This window comes from Gorilla gorilla, chromosome 11 (genome assembly GCF_029281585.2).
Source record: "Gorilla gorilla gorilla isolate KB3781 chromosome 11, NHGRI_mGorGor1-v2.1_pri, whole genome shotgun sequence".
In the NCBI taxonomy this organism is placed as follows: domain Eukaryota; kingdom Metazoa; phylum Chordata; class Mammalia; order Primates; family Hominidae; genus Gorilla; species Gorilla gorilla.
In genome coordinates this window covers 130833194-130854621 of record NC_073235.2, presented here as the reverse complement: position 1 = coordinate 130854621, position 21428 = coordinate 130833194, and the positions used below count along the sequence as shown (strand labels likewise).

The following is a 21428-nucleotide window of genomic DNA, read 5'->3' as shown; positions in this document are numbered from 1 at the left end:
TCCACACTAGGCCAAAAAATAATAAAACTTGACTAATGCAACTGAAGAAAGAATATAAAGAAGAGATGGGATTGTAGGAAAGCAGACATTAAATGGACCCAAATATATCAGCAGTTACATTAACAGTAAATGAACTAAATGCTGCAAATAAAATACAACGACTATCAACCGGATTTTTAAAAAAATTAAACAAAATAAGATATATTTAAAACATGAAATACTAATAAGTATGGAAAAATATATATCATCCAATGGCTAACCAAAGAAAACATGCAGCTGGGCAAAAGGAACTTTACAATGGAAAGACATTGCTAAAAATAAAGTATAATGGTAAAGACCTACATTGCCAGCAAGATATGCTATTTTAAGTTTCTATGCACCTAATAAAATTGCCTCAAAAATAAAAATAGCAAAATCAAACAGAATTACAAGAAGAAATTATTCAAAAATTTATAAAGAACTTTGAAGATTTGTATATCACAACCAGCTTAACTTAATGCAACTATATAGAATACTACAACCAAAACCTTTAGAAAGTATGTAACATTTACAGAAATTGGCCATGCATAGTGGAGAGTAAAGCAATTCTCAACAAATACCAAGGATTAATGTCATGTGAAACATGTTATCTGAGTACAATACAATTTAACTAGAAATACAGACAAATTGAAAATTTCTAAATGGATAACAAATTTAAAATACCCTTTCACTAGCATACAGAGCTACAAAACTGTTATGAAAAGTAGAAAGTAATTTGAATTTAAGGATAATAAAAATTCCACATTTCAAAACCTGTAGAATGAAGATAAAGCCATTTTAAGAGAAACACATATAGCCTTAAAAGTGTACTTTTTTAAAAAAAGGCTAAATATAATACTAAATATAATAAGCACCTATCCTCTGAGATTTTAAAAACAACAAAATAACTCCAAAGAAAGTAAAGAAAGGAAATGATAATAAGACCTGAAATTAATACAAGAAAAAATAACCAGCCTTGCAACAGAATGAGATCCCATCACTACAAAAAAATTTTTTTAAACTATCAAATCAAAACCACAATGAGATACCATCTCACACCAGTTAGAAAGGCAATCATTAAAAAGTCAGGAAACAACAGGTGCTGGAGAGGATGTGGAGAAATAGGAACACTTTTACACTGTTGATGGGACTGTAAACTAGTTCAACCATTGTGGAAGTCAGTGCGGCGATTCCTCAGGGATCTAGAGCTAGAAATACCATTTGACCCAGCCATCCCATTACTGGGTATATACCCAAAGGACTATAAATCATGCTGCTATAAAGACACATGCACACGTATGTTTATTGCGGCACTATTCACAATAGCAAAGACTTGGAACCAACCCAAATGTCCAACAATGATAGACTGGATTAAGAAAATGTGGCACATATATACCATGGAATACTATGCAGCCATAAAAAGGATGAGTTCATGTCGTTTGTAGGGACATGGATGAAACTGGAAATCATCATTCTCAGTAAACTATCGCAAGGACAAAAAACCAAACACCGCATGTTCTCACTCATAGATGGGAATTGAACAATGAGAACACATGGACACAGGAAGGGGAACATCACACTCTGGGGACTGTTGTGGGGTGGGGGGAGGGAGGAGGGATAGCATTAGGAGATATACCTAATGCTAAATGACGAGTTAATGGGTGCAGCACACCAGCATGGCACATGTATACACATGAAACTAACCTGCACATTGTGCACATGTACCCTAAAACTTAAAGTATAATAATAATAAAATAAATAAATAAATAAACTATCTATGCATGGTGGTGCTTACCTGTAGTGCCAACTACTGGGAGGCTGAGGTATGACGATCGCTTGAGCCAAGGAGATCGAGGCTGTGATGAGCCATGATGGCACCACTGCACTCCAGCCTGGGCGACAGAATGAGAGACCCTGTCTCCAAAAAAAAGAAACATAGACTATGGAGAATAAATGAATCAAAAGTCGGTTCTTTGAAAATATAAATCAAATTGACAAATGCCTGGTATCCTTAATTTTAAAAGAGGGGTAGAAGCCCATAAAACAATGATAAAAATGAAAAAAAAAAGTAAACATCATTATAGATATTACAGACAAAAGTATTATTAATAATATAACATTATTAAAATGTTATGTTGATACATAAAAATAAGATTTAGATAAAACAGGCAATTTTGAGTACAAATATAACTTACTAAAGTAACTCAAGAAGAAATGGAAACCACGAATAGTCTACAGACATTAATTTGATTCTGTGATCAAAAACCTTCTAACAGAAAATTTCTACTCCCAGATAGCTTTGCAGGAGAATTCTGCCAAATATTTGATAAATAGGTAATTCCAATAGTATACAAATTCTCCCAGCAAGTAGAAAAATAGAAATGTCCTGAATTAGCTTGACAGGGGAACAAAGGAAATATAGCAAGTCTCATTCATGATCAAAAGAACAGCTGCCCAACCAAAATATTAGAAAGTTGGGTTCCACAACGTGTGAAAAAGATAATATTGTTATAAAACTGAGTTTATCTCAGGAATTCAAGCCTGGTTTAACATTAGAAAATCAACTATTATAATCAATCAAATTAACAAATAAAATTAAAGCACTAGAAAACCACAGACAGACAAGAACTTCCTTAACTTAATAAACAGTATCTACAGAAACCTATAGCAAGCATAATACATGGTGGTGTAACTTTAAGGATTTTTGCATTACTCTATTCAACATTTCCTGAAGGTCCTAGCCCAAGCAGTAAAGCAAAAATGAGAAACAAACAGTAAAACATTTAGAAAGGAAGAAACCAAATCTGAGCATTTCCAGTTTATTTGATTGTGTACATAGAAAATAAAAAAATAATCTGCAGATAAATTATGCATTATTAGACTGAATAAATAAATTTAGGATGTTTGCTGAATATAAATCAGAAAATTTACATAAATAATTTTTCATATGAGTCACAAACAAAAAGGGAAAATTTTAAAAAGGAAACCATTTATAATGTTATCAATAAACGTGAAATTTCTAGGAGTAAATCTAAAAAAAGCATGCAAGACCTTTCCAGAGAGAATTATAAGTGGCTTAGATTGGAGATCCTCTTCTGTGACTACAGATGGTTGCTCCTTCTTCCCTAATGCTCTCTTCCCCAATCCCTCCACACAAGGCAGGTGTCCTGCATTTATGTCTCTGATATTTTACTACCTTAGTTCTTCTCTGGCATTCTCATTCACACGGTAAAATCGTATTGAATTCTAATGATTTACCAGTGACTATCAGGCAATGAGATGTAAAGATAATTTCACTGACTACATCTTATTCACTTCTTGCTTCTATATACGTTGATATTATTGATTTTATTTTTTCATAATTATAATGACTTTTTAGCTTTTGAGATTTGAAGTAATATCCTATTGATCTGCATGATTTGCATTGCAAAAAAGAACTAGAGCATGCCTTACAGGTGAGCATTGTGTAGAGACTTAGTCAAAGTAAACAAGTCATACAAAAAAGCTGAAATAAATGTTCATAAACTATGTGGTCTTAAAATTCTCTCTATTAGAATATTAAGCCTGAGAAACACAAAGTGTGTTTCTTACCCAGATATTCATAAAACAAACTGGAAGGCCCTGCAAGTTTTATCCACATGATGTAAATTACCTCTTTAACGCATCAATTATATGAAGCTCAATCAGACACAAATCCAGCGTATTACCCAAGACAGATGTTATCTGGAAATATATTTGCAAACTTTCAACTCTTTCCTGAGTTTTAACAAAATGATTACATCTTCACCATCTAGCTACTTGTGTTCTTTTTAAAACAGCCTGGTGAGATCTGCATCTTTCCTCTTAAATAACACTAAAACTTCTGTTTCTTTTTTTCCCCCTACCCTCTCCTCTCTTGCTTTCTCTCCAAATCTGCTGGTGTTTGTAACTCCCTTATTGTGGGTGTGGTCCTCTCCGTCAGCCATGTGGGTAGTTGAACCAAACTCACCTACCTTCCTCTCTGCTGCCTTGCCCACCAGAAGACACTCCCAGGAATCCAGGTTGGTTGTGGGGTGTGGGGTCCAGGAGATTATAAAGCCAAGTCGTGATCAGGGCCTCCTCTTCCATTCCAGCATCCCATGAGCCCTCTGGGATCCCAGGTCTCGCGTTTTGGCCCTGTCCTTGCAAGCGTCCTTGTTTAGGGTACTTCAGCCAGACAGCAAACTGTGCTGCACACCTTCCCTCTTCTTTACCATCAAATTTTACCCATTCTGTGGCCAATTCCCGATCCTGCTACCTTCTTCTAGCTTAGATGACTGTAAGGAATTAGGGATTTCAGCACAAGACTAGACAGGTGGCAGACATTTTTAGTTAGGCAGAGCATTCCTCTTTCCTCAAATGTCAAAAGGAGGATGGTTTTCTACTTGCATGGAAACCTAGGACTGGCAGTGTGTTTGGGGGATACCCCTCAATGACCCAAGTACCCCTCTTCTCTCAACAAGAGTAGCCATACAACCTGGTGCATCCAGAGAGGCAGCTTCTTATGCTAACCCTCACTCCTGTCTGCATTGCTCTTCTCTGGGCTCCAGTATCTCAATAAAACCAGAGCACCCCAAAGAAAAACAGTTCTAAAGACAGTATGGGACAAAAGCACGTTGTATTCTGTGAGGACAACAGGGCGTCCAGGAAAGCGCACAGGCCAGAGTCAGTTTCGTCTAGGTTCGGATTCCAAATTAAGCCTCTTGATTAAGTGCAACTGAGTAAATCAAATTGCACTTGATTAAGTGCAACTGAGTAAATCAAATTGCACTTGATTAAGTGCAACTGAGTAAATCAAGTTGCACTTGATTAAGTGCAACTGAGTAAATGCTAAGCCCGAGTCTCAGTCTCCTTAGAAATGTAATAGTCAAATAGCACCTCCCCTCTTGTGATGCTGTGGGGATTTAAAGTGGCAAATATAAAAATCCTGTCACAATGACTGGGGCAAAATAGGTGCTCTATAAAGTATGTTTATTACCATTGACTGAAGTTATCTCCCTTCGGTAACAACAATGCTTGTAAAGTGAATCATATGAGTTCCATTTAACAGATGAGGAACCTGAAGCTCAGGGAGATTAGGGAATTTTCCCAAGGCCGAACTCGTAAAAGTGACAGTCGGGACCCAAGTTCCAGTCTTCTGACTTCTGCATAGTAGTATCTTCACCACACCTTATGGCATAAGAAATTTTCAGACTTTGACATATTTATATTAACTGCCAGTCTTCTCAGGTGGCATATGTATTTAATGTGTAGATACTGTTATACATTGCCTCATTAATTCTACTGGTTTTAAATATTGCAATTATAAACTATATGCATCTTGTATTGATTTTTAAAAAACAGAAATTATGAGATTTCCACTCACGGTTTATATGTATGATTTCTACTTATCTGATAGATTCACTAACATTGGTATCTCAGCACTATAGTCTCTCATAGACAAAAGCATGGAGTTATAATTAAAAGATCATCTTTATTAACTTACTTAAAGATAAATCACAAGATCTTTTAAGTGGTGCCATTATTGACCCTACCACATTTATGGAGCACTGACTAATTGTCAGGCATTGCACTAAGTATATTGTGGAGTTCAATAGTGAATCAGATATTCTTTTCATCTCAAGAACTAAATAACAAATTTAGAAATAAAATATGGCAATTTTAATTCAACTCCACCTAAATTGGAAAATCCCCCTTCCTTCAATCTAAAATGCAAATGTGCCTTAAGATGGAGATTGGTACATATTAACATTGAGGGGTGAAGATATAATTACTGAATTTTATTTTTATAGATATTGTCCCCAAGAGGAAGAAAATATCCAATTATTTGTCAGATGCATAAGTAGCTTGCTGGCACTATTCACAATAGCTAAGACATGGAATGAACCTATATGCCCATCAATGACAGATTGGTTAAAGAAAATGTGGTACATATACACCATGGAATATTATGCAGTCATTAACAAAGAACAAGGTCGTGTCTTTTGCGGGAACACGCATGGAACTGGAGACTATTATCCTTAGCAAACTAATACAGGAACCGAAAACCAAATACTGCATGTTCTCACTTATCAGTGATGAGAACACATTCACACAAAGAAGGAAACAACAGCCAATGGTGTTAATTTGAGGGTGGAGGAGGAAAAGCAGCAGAAAAAATAACTATTGGGTACTGGGCTTAATACCTGGGTGATGAAATAATCTGTACACAAACTCCCATGACACGAGTTTACCTATGTAACAAACCTTCACGTGCAACCCCAAACCTAAAATAAAAGTTAGAAAAAATAGTAATAAGTAGCTTGCTAGAGGATTTTTAGGACAGTGAAAATACTCTCACTCTGTTTAATACCATAATGGTGGAATATGTGTCACTTTTCCAAACCTATAGAATACACAAGGCCAAAAGTGAGCGCTAATGTGAGCTGTGGGTGTTGGGTGATTACGATGTGTCAATGGGGGTTCATCCGTTGTAACAAATGTACCACTATGGTTGGGGATATTGACAATGGGAAGGATGTGTGTGGAGGAGCAGGGGGTACATGGGAACTCTCCAGACCTTCCTGTTAAATTTGCTGTGAACCTAAAATTGCTCTAAACATAGTTTTGAAAAAAAAGAAAACCAAACAATTTCTCTAACGTGACAGGCAAAAACAAAAGCAAAAAAATCTGAGGGGAGAAAACCTAAGATGAAAAATATGTCTGGGATGTTTGTTATCTGAGGATCATGTAATTAAATATTTTCCAGGCCAATGATTGTAATGAAAAGGAGTAGGCCCACAAACCACACTTTAGAGGGGTCCCAAGTTTGCCAATTACTGCCCAGTGTAGCCCCATTTACCACATTTTCCAGAGAAGACAGAAACTCAGTCTTTTTTAGGTACATTCTTTCAGTCTTCAATTGTTGGCAGCTAATTTAAAATATTTAATACTGTGCAGGCCAACATGGCTCCCGCTTTCTCAGTTCTGTTTATACTCTCATTGCTAAATGTTTTTGATATAAAACTACTTCTATTTTAAGTTTACAGATTTTTATTTATAATTTTTTAATACCTAACAAGTTGTACTTTTTAAAGTCTTAAAAGGAAAATGCATTCATGATGGGAATTGTTACCTAAATTAAGTGGAAATAATCTATAATTGTAATAATAGAAACTCCAGGTACATTCTGGAGAGCCATTCATTGAATCCTAATATGCCTGCCAAAATGAGAGCCAAAATCACCTGGGCAAGCTTATCCTCCCAACTCTTTCTTAAGGAATATTCTTTAATCCCATTTCAACATGCTGCATGTTTGGTTCTTCTTTAAAAATTTTTCTACAGGCTTTAAATATTTTCTAAATACTCCCCATAATATATACTAAATGTATAGAAAATATAGAAAGGACAGTAAATCCAACAAAGGGCTCAATAAATCCTGGAGTCCACTAAAGTAGTTACAGAAAAATGAAACCGGTAGTATTGGCCATTCTTACACATTAGGAGATTAGAAGATACTGCTTTTAAAAGCATTCCTTTTTGTGGTATGATGATGATGTTGTTTTAAACTATGTCAGAAACTATCCAGCCGACTCCAAGAGGTTTGGCTCTTGGTTTAAGTCTCATTATCCAGAATCAGTGAAGTGCTCCATAGGATTGTCCAAGTTTGATTTCGTTTCACCACCTATCTGCATATACAACTAGAAATCATTTGACAGCCTCATCGCTCAGAGATATGGGGGAGGCAACATATAGACTCATAAACAATTATCCGTGATAAAGGATCCTTCTCAGGCAGGACTAAAGCTTTTGCCGTGAGATGTTATCTTTGGCTTTAAGGAGTATTTGCTGGCTTTATTGGTTTTGTCACTTTTTCCAATCACATCAGTCCCCTTTACTGTGGCAGCTAAATTATCTGTTATCTTTGGTGTTACCCGTGACAACTCATCATCAAAGCAGTAACCTATGTATTAAGATTGAAAATTTCTTTTGATTTCAAAGGAAAGCATTATTTAATAATCAGAAAATTTCCTCAGAACTCTGAAGTGTAATAGAATTTCACATTTCCTGTTTGTTCATTTCACATGCCTATTTGTTTATAGGCACTAGATTTCAAAATACCTTTATATCACCCATTTTAAAATAAAGAACTTTTTCTAGTCACAAAATAGTATATATTAAATATATAAAAAATATAGAAAGGGGCAAGAAAAAATATCACAAATAGCTACATTATCCAAAGATAGCTGCTATTAACATTTTCATGTTTCTATATATATGAAACTATGTATGTATTTGTTTTAATGAACTCATTGATTCAACAAACATTTCCTGAGCATCTACAATACTCCAGGCATTATTCTTGGACTGGAACTACATCGTGGAAAACCAAAAAAGATAAGTGCATTCATGAAATTTATAATCTATAGGGCATGGGTGGGAGCACACAAGGAGAGGCACATAAAATAAATAATAAACACAGGAAACAAATACATTCTATAGAACATTGGAACATCATACTGATACTGAGAAAAATAGATCAGGGTAGGAGAGACTGGGCAAACAGAGATAAAGAGGACTGTGTGGCAATTCTAGTTAGGGGAGTCAGAGGAAGTCTCGTTGAGAAGGTGACATTTGAGAAAGTCCTGAAAGAAATAATGAAGTGAGATGTGCAGATCTCAACGCACAGAGCATTTCCAGCAGAGGCAACAGTTAGGGAAGGCCCTAAGACAGCAACTGTGCCTGGCGTGTTTTAGGAACAGCAGAGAGGCCAGTGTGACCAGAGTGATTTGATAGAGGCAGAAGGCAAAAAGACAAGGTCACAGAGGTAGCAGACGGTCCATGCATGCAGGACTTGGTAGTCCATGGCAAGGACTTACAATTTTGCTTGAAGTAAAATGCAGAGCTCCTGCAAGATCTTAAGAACAGAAATGACCTGAATGGCTGGGCATGGTGGCTCACGCTTGTAATCCCGGCACTTTGGGAGGCTAAGGCGGGCAGATCATCTGAGGTCAGGAGTTCGAGATTAGCCTGGCCAACATGGTGAAACCCTCATCTCTACAAAAAAAAAAAAAAAAAAAAGCCAGGTGTTTTGGCTTGGCATGCGCCTGTAATCCCAGCTACTTGGGAGGCTGACACAGGAGAATTGCTTGAACCAGAGAGGCGGAGGTTGCAGTGAACCAAGATCACACCACTGCACTCCAGCCTGGGTGACAGAGTGAGACCCCCATCTCAAAAATTAAAATTAAAATTAAAAATTAAAAAAAATTAAAAAGAAAGAAATGACCTGAATGGACTTATATTTTTATTGTCATTATTATTATTTTAGAGACAGGATCCAGCCCTGTCTCTATATACATATATTTCATAGAGACAGGGTGTCGTTATGTTGCCCAGACTGGTCTTGAACTCCTGGCCTCAAGCTATCCTCCTGCCTTGGCCTCCCAAAGCACTGAGATTACAGGCGTGAGCCACCGCACCTGGCCCAGTCTTATATTTTAAAATAATACATTCATATCAATAGTTACATAGTGTAATATTTTGCACCCAACTGTGTTCAGTTAACATGGGAACATTTTCCCATGACATTTTTGAGGGCAAAGGGGCATCATCTTCATGTCTGCATACTAACCTTATCAATGTACTTATTGGTGAATGTATTTCTAATGTTTAGGTTTTTTTTTAATTAAGAATAACGAATTGAATATCTCAGTGTGTAAGTCTTTCGTTTGGTGTCTATCATCTAAAATAGATTCCTCGTGGAAAGCATTGCTGACTAATAGGCATGCACAGATAAGAGTTGTGGAAAGTATGGGCAGGTGGTTTTCAGAAATGTCATAGAATGTGTACTCCCAGAAGCAACATGCAAAGCAACACTCATTTTTTAAATTTTATTTTAGGTTAGGGGGTACATGTGAAGGTTTGTTATATAGATAAACTCATGTCATGGGGGTTTGTTGTACAGATTATTTCATCACTCAGATATTAAGCCCAGTACCCAGTAGCTATTTTTCCTTGTCCTCTCCCTCCTCCCACCCTCCACCCTCCAAAACGCCCCAGTGTGTGTTGTCCTCATCTAGGTGTCCGTATGCTCTTGTCATTTAGCTCCCACTTAAAAGTGGTAAACTGCAGCATTTGGTTTTCTGTTCCTGCGTTAGTTTGCTAAGGATAATAGCCTCCAGCACCATCCATGTTCTCACAAAAAACATGATCTTGTTATTTTTTATGGCTGATAATATTCGAGTAACATCATATAATCCTTTTTTTTTTTTTTTTTTTTTTTTGAGATGGAGTCTCGCTCTGTCACCCAGGCTGGAGTGCAGTGGCGCCATCTCGGCTCACTGCAAGCTCTGCCTCCTGGGTTCACGCATTCTCTGGCCTCAGCCTCCCATCCAGTAACACATTATTTTAATTAACAGAATACTATATGTTTTCTTAATTTCAGAGAGCAACAAAATTCATCCCTTCACTTATTTATCAACAAAGATTTCTTAAAATGTACACTCTGCCCAGCAGTCCCTGGGCACAACAGAATGGTGTATACTCATGCTCTTCACATGCAACTATGTTTCTTCTCTCTCCTCTTTTACTCCCCTTCACTTCATTATACTATTTCATATGACTGCCTTTAACTGTAAACGATCAACATGAACATCTCAAGCCAGAGTCCCATTCCATGTCTAACCTTCAGTAACATTTCCTTAATTCAGTTCCATTTGGTGGTGTTTGTGATAAGTGAGGCAGAGCCTCCACAGAACCATAACTACCGGAATCCCTAGAGGGAAGGATTTGCCAATCAAATTAAGAAGACAAACAGAAAAAGAAAAATATACATTAAATACAAATAGTTATTATATATTTTTAATGTAACCATTAAATTTTTTCCAATAAAACTAACATTTTAGCAATACCACTACTTTTCTCTGGAAACACTTTCAATTCATGTTTTTTGCTAATATCAGATTAGTCTTCTGTAAGCTTTAGAGCTTCGCTTTAATGATCTCAATATTTTCCCATGATAATTGATATAAAATTGTATGCATGAACAGGCTGCATCTTTGTATTGTCTTAGAATAATTGATTAAATTCTGTGTTCTCTTGGATTTAAAAAAAGCCTTTGTTATTCTTCATTTTATAATCTAATGATAATAGTTAATAGTCAGCAGAAGAATAGAAATTTCTCATTGTATATATTTTGAAATCCTAGCTCTAAGAAAAGTGTCACTATAATAAATATTTATGCAATTTATTCAAAAATGTACATATATTAATGTTGAATATGAAAATGTGCTGAAAACCTATCAAGGAGACTCTTAAGAGTAAATAGATTTACAGGGCTTCATGTGGTATTTCTCAGTTTCATATTGAGTAATTACCTGTGCTAGGTGCTACATGACTCCTTTACAGGAAATAGCACCATGAAACCACCACAACCATCTCATGACAAAGCTTCTATTATCATCTGCATTTTACAGATGAGAAAACTAAGGTTTAGAGAGGGTTGAGTAACAGATCCAACTCCATCTCTCTAGTAACTGGTAGAAATGGAATTTGCCCTTAGATTCTTGAATGCCAACACACTAGGAACTGGCTTTATTTAGACTCACTTAGATGACATGGTCACAGAAGCAAAGCATTTAAAGGAGTGTTAGAGATCACAGTGGAAAATAACATGGTATGGTGTCTAGAGCAGCAACTGAAATCTTAGGTCTGTTATTTGGCAGCAATATAATCTTGTCGTATTAGGCTGTTTTTTTGCTATAAAGAAATACCTGAGACTGGGAAATTTGTCAGAAGAGATGTTTAATTGGCTCATAGTTCTGCAGGCTGTACAAGAAGCATAACACTGGCATCTGCTTCTGTGGAGGCCTCTGGAAGCTTATAATCATGATGGGAGACAAAGGGGGAGTGGGCATGTCACATGGCAAAAGCAGAAGAGAGCGAGAGGGGGGTGTCATCCACTTTTAAACAGCCAGATCTCACGAAAAGCCAGTCACTATTGTGAGGACAGCACCAAGGAGATGGTGCTAAGCCATTCATGAGAAATCCACCCCCCATGATCCAATCACTTCCCACCATGCCCCACTTCTAATACTGGGGATTATAATTCAACATGAGATTTGGGAGGGGACACATATCCAAACTATATCACTTGGATTACGTGTTAACCTCATCAATCCTCAGTTTCTCCTCTATAAAATGGGTATAATGAAATTAGTATGTAAAGCACACTATAGAGTGCTCAGTACCTGCTGTGCATTAAATGAGGGTAAATTCTGTTAGAAGTAGTATGAAGAAGATCATGTATCAGAGTGAGACACCTGCCCAAGTGGTTTGATGGAAGAACACCGGAATATGAAGCAATTACGGTAACATACATTCTGAATGTCCCTGAACTACAGTCTAGATTTAGCAGAATGCGTTCATATACATAGTGTGCTTTGACTATCTGAAAAATATATACCTCATTTTTTTTTTTTTTTAGAAATAAATAACTCTAGGCCGGGTGCAGTAGCTCATGCCTGTAATCCCCACAGTTCGAGAGGCCAAGACAGGCACATCACCTGAGGTCAGGAGATCGAGACCAGCCTGGCCAACATGGTGAAACCCCATGTTTCAATACAAAATACAAAAATTAGCCGGGCATGGTGGTGGGTGCCTATGATTTCAGCTACTCAGGAGGCTGAGTCAGGAGAATCACTTGAACCCAGGAGGTGGAGGTTGCAGTGAGCTGAGGTCATGCCACTGCACTCCAGCCTGGGCAAAAGAGCAAGACTCTATCTCAAAAGAAAAAGAAAAAAGAAAAGAAAAGAAAGAAAGAAAGAAAAGAAAGAAAGAAAGAAAAGAAAGAAAGAAAGAAAGAAAGAAAGAAAGAAAGAAAGAAAGAAAGAAAGAAAGAAAGAAAGAAAGAAAATAAAGAAAAAAAGAACTCTAGGGATAAATATTTCTGTAGTAACCATCTAGTGGTATTCATGTATAAATATGCACATATTCATGCAAAATTAACTTAGCAGCAGGAATGTGTACTTTCTATCTTACATTAAAATAATGTTTTTATACACATTATTTGTAGGGCACACATTTTGAAAAAATTCCCCCATAGCCTTCATTAAAAAATGAAAGAGAAAAGAGAAAAAGGCTAAGTCATCATGCTCACTTGCTTGATACTTTTTCAGAATGAGGGATTATAGTTGGCGTCTTGGGAAAGCCTGAGATTGTGAAACAGCTTTTAAAGATATAAAACTAGTAACTCTGTACAGTAGTGATCAAACCATAGGAAATAACTTGTTATTGTCTTCTTAATGAGAGATAATATATCAATTTACAAAGCACAGATTATTCAATAAGTGTTATTTTATATTGTCATATAATCTCCAGTAATATTCTATTTGGAAGTACAGCTGTTTTCTTACATTAGGAAGTTTACTATTTGATTGTCTTTTCTAATGTAATCCAGATATTTTATATAGTATCTGTTTAAGAAGAGATTTCACATTTTACTGTGTATATCTGATAGATTTAGAGTTGCCTAAATAAAAAAGCATTAATTGAACAATATTCAACATAGTGTTTTAGAGAAAACATTATATTGGCTATTGTTGAAACAAGATTTTGGGACTGAAAATAGGGAATTTATCCGCCGTTGGTATTTACAAATTACATCTCAAATGAAATAACAATACTAAGTAGTGTCTTTGCTTTTCATCTTCTTTTAATAATCAAGATTGAATTAGAGGACAGCTAAATTTGAGGCCATTCTTTCTTCTAAGAATGGGACACTTGTTTTATGATTAATAATGAATGACCTGTTTATATTTTCTTTATTGCCACTTACCAATACCTCAAAAAGTGAAACCCAAACTCAGGTCTGCAACAACATTTTCACCAATCTGAAGACAAAAAGCTGTAATAAAATGTTCTCACCCATCTTTTCTTGAAAAGAAATATCCTTCATTCTTGGATAATACATCACAGTTTCTTGCTACACCATTACAAAGCCCTTTATTTGAAGAATGATGGTTAAAGCAGAACTATAAGGGGTTTTCTTGAAGTTTATTTGGGAAAATAAAAGGCTGGGCACTTTATAACATTATTACTGCCATGGTTATTTTTATTTTACTGGTCTAGGAGATTAAGAAGTCTGGAATTTATTTTACAGCTATGGAGCCACCTTTAAGTATTGAAACAGAACATAAAATGATGGCTTCTAAATATTTTCAAGGTTTGGTAATAGTTTCCTATGACACATTTTCTAAAATCCTACAGAATAAATGAGGATTTTGTAGGTCTTTCAGCTACCAATGAGCTGGTGACATATTTAATTTGCATGAATGACATGACATGTCCAACCTAGGAAAGAAAGAAAAAAAATATAAACTTCTTACCTAGGAGATGAAACCAGAAAAATGTACAAAGCAGTAAATGAAAAATTTTGTACTGGATACATATTTAAATTGTTAAAACAGATTTTATGCAAGTTATTGCAGTAGGAGTGAGAGCTGTCGGTGCAGAACTGAGGTTAACTCCTAATACAGCAAGGACGAGTGGAAATTTATACCCCACAGGCAGAGTGAAGGGGTTAGTGAACAGAAAATTACTAAGAGGGAATGTCAACAGCAGGGGATTCTTGCTAAACTGTCCTAACGGGGTGCTTACTAGACAGGCCAAGGACTTAAGTATCAAAAGTGGGCGGATGAGGAAGTTGATCAGATATTTGGATGTGAGAATTCTTTCTAAACTGACTTAGCAGGATTCTTCTCTACAGCTGGGCTCAGCAGGCCAAGGTCCAGGCCTAGCTGAGAAGATGTCTCAAAGGAGCTTGACTAAAGTTTGGTCAAGAAAAGAGTCTTTGTCAAGATTGGTTAGAAGAGGAAGATAGGAGACACTAACATCTCACGTGATGTTTAAAACAAGTCAGCTTTTGAAAAATTGACCTAAACCTCTGGGCTTCATGTAACAGGTAAATTACTTTGGGTAATTTAAGAGGGTAAAATAAGAACATTCACTTGAGAAAACCTTCATTTTGAACTGTGTGAAGGCAAATTTTAAAATCCTCTCAATTTTTGGTTGTCATATGTTGTTAAATTGATTTTAATGACAACATCTCAATTCCTTGCTCAAGATCTCTTCTGGTAGCTCTGAGTTTTAATTTTTTTTTCTAGTGTTGGGATTAAAGGATTTAATATAAAGCTCAAGAGTAGATATCCCTAATAGGGTTGAGACAATCAAATGAATTATAATTACTACATTTCACCAAGAGCATTCTTTAAGGAGGGAGAAGACAAGAGCGAATCTTATCTTTTAGAATCTGTTAAAATGGTTTAACTTTACACTGTGTTTACTTGACATTTTAGCAAGCATAACAGCAGAATCTCTTTTCATTAGAACTATCCTGGGAAATTCTTTAAATTATCTTCTCAGATGTGGCTTATCTCACCATCTGTCAGCACTGCAGAAAATTTAGCATTAAATTCAAACACTTGTTTGTGCCTAATTTTTGAGGTTGACCAGGATGCTCAGAAAGATAAGAACATACAACTTCAATAGGTGCTTGTTGGGCATCTCCCACTGACTGGCACTGTCCTGTGTCCTTAGTGATCCCCTGCCCTTTTAGAACTTACAGCCTAAACTGGAAAGAGACAAATATTACAAAATTGTATGCCTTTTGGACAAGTGCTAAAACAAGATATGGCTCAGAGTGCTGTTGGAATACACAAGAAGAGTGTCTCACTTCCTGGGTTGGAGTGGGGTGGGAATATGTGGGTGGGAACGAGGCAGGAGCGTAAGTGTGTTTGTGTGTGCATGGGGCACTGGAGGTGTGTGGGAGAGGAGAAGTGGCCTCCTTGGCAGGGGGAAGAGAGAAGGGAGGTATCAGAGGTGATTTATAAGCTGAGACCCAAAGGACAGAGTAGGAATTATCAAGAAGGGAAGGTGGGGACTAGGTAGAATATTTCTAAATGAAGTAATATCATGAGGATATTACACCCAAGCCTCTTTATCTCTGCCCAATCTCTTTTACTCTGATCTATTTTTCTCAGTATCAGAATGGTGTCCCACAGGCAAATGGAAGGTGAATTCAATTTAATATGTTACGTAAGTGTTTCTCAAACTCTAATGGATGTATAAATTACCTGAGCTTAATGTCAATATGCAGATTCTGATTTAGTAGTTCTGAGTTTCTGGGTGTCTAACAAGCTCTCAAGTGACACCAATGCTGCTGGTCCGTGGACCAAACTTTGCATTGCAATGTATAGACAGCTCAGTTTCCAGTAACTGGATACATCTCTCTCTAGGGAAATAACTGGATATTCCCTAGGCTATTTTCACTATCGATGTGACCTACTTCTTCATGCTGCATGAGTCACTGCAGTGGTAGCAGTACAGTGGCAACTTAGCATCTCATTTATTAATATGTGAAATTGTTCTATAAAGAAAGCTGCTTTATGGAAGTCTGGTTTAAAATCACTACTTCAAATTCGGTTTTGTGCCTTCTTTCCCATGTTTATCTACATCCTCATTGAAACACACTTAATGGTTTCAGCATGAAACCAGTTTGAAAGGTTGTGCTTAATAAATATTGTTAACACTTGTCAAAATCAAAGGAAAATCTCCCAGGGAAGAATTTGCCGCCTTACCCATTAGGAGCAAGTTATAAAGCTGTACTGTATCTTGACAGCAATTCTTTTAATGTCAATTTCAGCTCATTTTAATAAATGTATGAGTTTCATATCACTGCCATCTCTGCCTCATCCTGTAACAGCAAATGTTCTGCTTCTCTAGAGATCACGGACAGCATCATTGTAAATACTCTAAAAATTCTTTCTCCATCCAAAAGGTATGGGAACAGACCGGGCCATGTTGTAAAGTCACCTATTGGAAACACACACTCATATTGCATGCTTTAAAACATAAGCCTACCTACATTTTCTTCGATATTTGGCATCATTAAAGTGGTATACAATGTGTTTCAGAAGATGCATTTGCTTTAAATATGGGTGTAGTGAAGTTGCATTACACTTGTCATCTAGTAATGCATTAATTTTTGCCCCACCACGTGACTCAACTTCCTCGTTTAATACTCACAACAATGAACAACTACATATGTGCATATATATAGTTAAATTTATTTATTAATGCTATACAGGCTTAGCATTAGAACAAATGGCATCAGCCTTGCAGGCAAGCAAAAAAACCTTCTAATTCCCTTCCATACCTTCGTTTTCAACTAGGATTGTACAGTCACCTTACAGGCAGAAAAACTTTCATACCAAGATATCTGTAGGTAGACTTGCCATTACTTCCTTCTGTTAGATGAGCTCAGCAGTTCTTGAACTTTTGGGTGCATAAAAAGTACTGTAGCAGGTTGTCTATCTAAAGCCATAAATAAAAGCGCTTCATGGGCAAATAAGTAGTTTTCAAGGCCGACCTTTTAGTTTTCTCTATTTTTACATCACCCCAATTTTGGACCTAACCATCTCTGCCCAATTTAGATGTGATTTCCTTCTAGAGTGACCAGAGGCTGTTGAAGTGCTTTTTTGCTTTTTTTTTTTTTTTTTTTTTTTTTTTGAGACGGAGTTTCACTCTTGTTGCCCAGGCTGGAGTGCAATGGCACGATCTCGGCCCATCACAACCTCTGCCTCCCGGGTTGAAGCGATTCTCCTGCCTCAGCCTCCTGAGTAGCTGGGATTACAGGCATGCACCACCACGCCCGGCTAATTTTGTATTTTTAGTAGAGATGGGGTTTCTCCATGTTGGTCAGGCTGGTCTCGAACTCCCGACCTCAGGTGATCCACCCACCTCAGCCTCCCAAAGTGCTGGGATTACAGGCGTGAGCCACTGCACCCGGCCTTGAAGTGGTCTTTCTATGACTTTTCATATCTGGAAGGAGCAGCCTGAGGTCTGTGTCAGCCTTACTTCTCAGTTTGCCCATTTCCTACTCCTGCAGTCTCCAGCCCTGCGAAAAGTCATGGGAGATGTCTTAGTACTGGGCATAAGTCCAGGGATGGCCTGCATGGAAGGGATCTACTAGCCCATCAGAGCTGCCTGGAGGACACAGTAGCAACAGGACACAGAGCTGTGGGACCCTACATCCTGTCTCCCTGAACTGCACACAGGGCCTTGGCTGGCTCCTAGAAGGAGTCATATAACTTGACTTAGAGGTCAAGTTCAAAGTTAGCTTGGTGCATGGCCTTATCTTCCACATGTAAACTATTTAGAACCTAACAATAATAGCTGTTTGGCCTTTTGGTAAAAGCCAAACTGTCCTGTGGACAAGAAAGCATTCAAAGAGATGTTCACGCTTGGGTAAGTAAGCGGCAGCCTAAAAAGTTATAGGCCCACATTGTAGGAAACCTGTAAAGATAGGGGCTGAAAACTTAGGTCATCTCTGATATTTTGCCAAGTGACTTCCAGAGCCATGAGGGAACCACAGACTTTAGTCCAAACATGTCATTTATAAATGATGAGACTAAGACTCAGAAAAGCTAGGTGGCAGAATAGGTCGGGATTGGCAGCCAGGAAATGGAGCTAATTTCTTTTTCCTGCTTTCTTCCTCTGTTTCTTTCCTTCCTTCTTTATTTCTTCCCTTCCTTCCTTCCTCGCTCCCTCCCTCCTTCCATCTTTCTCCCTCCCTTCTCTTCCTTTTCTTCCTCTTTCTTTCTCTTTCTTTCTCTCTCTCTCTCCCTTCCTTCCTTCCTTTCTTTACTTCTTTCTTCTTTCTCTCTTTCTCTTTTTCTTTCCTTCCTTCCTCTCTTCCTTCCTTTCTTTTATCTTTCCTCAGCTAAGCAAAGATAATATGGGTGTTATCCTTTCATGTGCATTAGGTTCACTCTAGCCCTCAAGTGACAATTGCTCAAAAAGTAATATATAAAAAATTTTAACAAAACAGATTTTATTTTAATTACTCTGTGCAGATTTTGCCTGAATCTATGATTTGTTACACAACACAGTCAGTGGTCATTTTTTAAAATGTCATTTCATAATAATGGAAATGCCAAAAGGCTACACTAATGCCCTGTTTGACTTATGGCTAATTGAAAATTGATGAATTTAGTGCTTGAAACATGAGAGTTATAGGTTAGTTAGAAATAAATTGTTTATTTAACTGATCTTTTATTTAGCACTTGTTTTAAGAGAAAACATCTACATGTTGCATTGAAAATTTTATACAGAACTATCAGATTATATTCCAAAAGTACATGTTAGTGAATTGTGCATGTTCTATGTGGTCAACAAGAACAAATATTAAACCAATAGACCTAAGCTATCAGTACATTTTAAAAGTCCAAATTATTATATTTTCAGAAGAAGAATATTTAGAAATGCATATAACATTTAGATAATTTTTTATATTTACATGAGGTTTAATTTTGAGTTTTCAGTCATATTATTTTAAAAGTTTGATAATAATTTTCATTTTTATCACGTGTTGAAAATGTAGAAGTAATTTATTTATTTATTTATTTATTTATTTGAGATGGAGTCTCACTCTGTGGCCCAGGCTGGAATACAGTGGCACCATCTCAGCTCACTGCAACCTCCACCTCCTGGGTTCAAGCTATTCTCCTGCCTCAGCCTCCCAAGTAGTTGGGACTACAGGCATGCACCACCATGCCCGGCTAATTTTTTGTATTTTAGGAGAGATGGAGTTTCACCGCGTTGCCCAGGCTGATCTCATACTCCTGAGCTCAGGCAATCCACCGGCCTCGGCCTCCAAAAGTGCTGGTATTACAGGCGTGAGCCACCATGCCCGGCCTTTTTTGTTTGTTTGTTTTTTGTTTTTTTGAGACAGGGTCTCACCCAGGCTGGAATGCAGTAGCGGGATCTCAGCTCACTGCAACCTCCACCTCCCGGGTTCAAACGATTCTCATACCTCAGCCTCCTTTGTAGCTGGGATTACAGGCACATGCAACCACACCTGCTTCATTTTTTTTTTCTTTTTTTGTATTTTTAGTAGAAACAGGGTTTCACCGTGTTGGCCAGGCTGGTCTCGAACTCCTGATCTCAAATGATCCGCCTGCCTCAGCTTCCCAAAGTGTTGCGATTACAGGCATGAGCCACCATGCTCAGCCAGTTTTAAATATTTTTAAAATATTTATGCAGCTCTGTACGTAGTCAAGCCCATTAAGAAGATTTGACAGAGACAGGGGGAGGGATATAAGTCTATAATTTTGGAGATAGAGAATTTGAGGAGCTATCTCCAGCCGCAGGAATGGTAAAGACATTACCTGCATTTTCTAAAGTCCACATTTCTTTTGAACGGTACTATTCTGAGTCCAGATTAAAATTATATTTTACCTCCATTTTAAAAAATAAAATGAATATTTTGTTATGTGTTGGTGTTTTCAGAGCTGAATTAATGTGGCAATTGAGAAAAATTTATTTGGGTTTTAAAGCTGCTTGCTTAAGAGAAGATGCTAACAAGGCCAGTAGTCAGACAGATGCAATGATGTCCATCAAAGCACTGTGGAAGGCATTGGGCTGCACTTTCATGGTCACAGTAGGATCATCTGTAGTGGTTCTGCCAACTACAAAAGTGTATGCAACAAAGAAATGTCCATTTCAGCAGGGGGATTTGCAGTGTTTAATGCAATCTGAAAAAGAAGATTTTTGATACACCACGTTGTGATTTACTTATTATTTATTTCCAAATATAGATATGACTCACTGGCATGTGTTTTTGTGTTTTGGGTCACAAACAGCAACTTGGAGTCATCACGGATGTATGACGTTTTGGAACCGCAGCAGGGCAGAGGCTGTGGCAGCTCAGGAAGCGGCCCGGGGAACTCCATCACAGCCTGTAAGAAGGTAACCTTGCCTTACGCCACTTTCTTCTTGTCAGTTGAACTTGAACATTCATTTAATTCGAAATTTTAAGCACTCTTCCTAAAGTAGAAACAACAATAAAAACAAACAACAAAATGGCTCACGGTTTGCTTTCCCAAGTAAGCCTTGATAACATTAAAATTTTAATTCATGGAAATGATGAGAAAATTCAGGCATAGAAAATCATAAGCCTCCACTGCCATACTACCTCAACCCAAGACTTTTCACCAGTACTTCTTCTTAAACTTAGCCACGAATAACAGTTTCTTGCATCTCCTTTCAGAAAAATGTTCGTGCATTTTGAATGACTCAACATATTATATTAAGTTACTAAATCTGTATCTAAGAAAATTTTAGGGCTGTTTTGCTTTTGATATTTCCATAAAACAAAGGGTATGCTTATTTTATTAAGAAAAACAGAATTGTATTTTCTAGAACATAGACTTAAGAGCTGATATAAAAAAAAAAAAACTATGCTCTAAGATACTTGCAAAAACCCTTGAACAACATAAAATCATAGAATTTAACTACCTCATTTTCCCAGCCAATCAAACCTAAGGCCCCAAAACTTGAAGTAGAATGCCCACGAT

The 21428-nt window shown here is 37.1% G+C and overlaps 1 protein-coding gene across 3 annotated transcripts in view; it reads left to right on the top strand.

The window, feature by feature from the left end:
* SPHKAP (SPHK1 interactor, AKAP domain containing) overlaps positions 1-21428 on the top strand; it is a 206858-nt gene that overhangs the window by 29310 nt on the left and 156120 nt on the right. For all 3 annotated transcript variants that reach the window (XM_031008864.2, XM_004033306.4, XM_019022840.3), the window contains exon 2: positions 20715-20820. In XM_031008864.2, coding sequence (XP_030864724.2) covers positions 20715-20820 — 106 coding nt within the window. The remainder of the gene's footprint in view (positions 1-20714; positions 20821-21428) is intronic.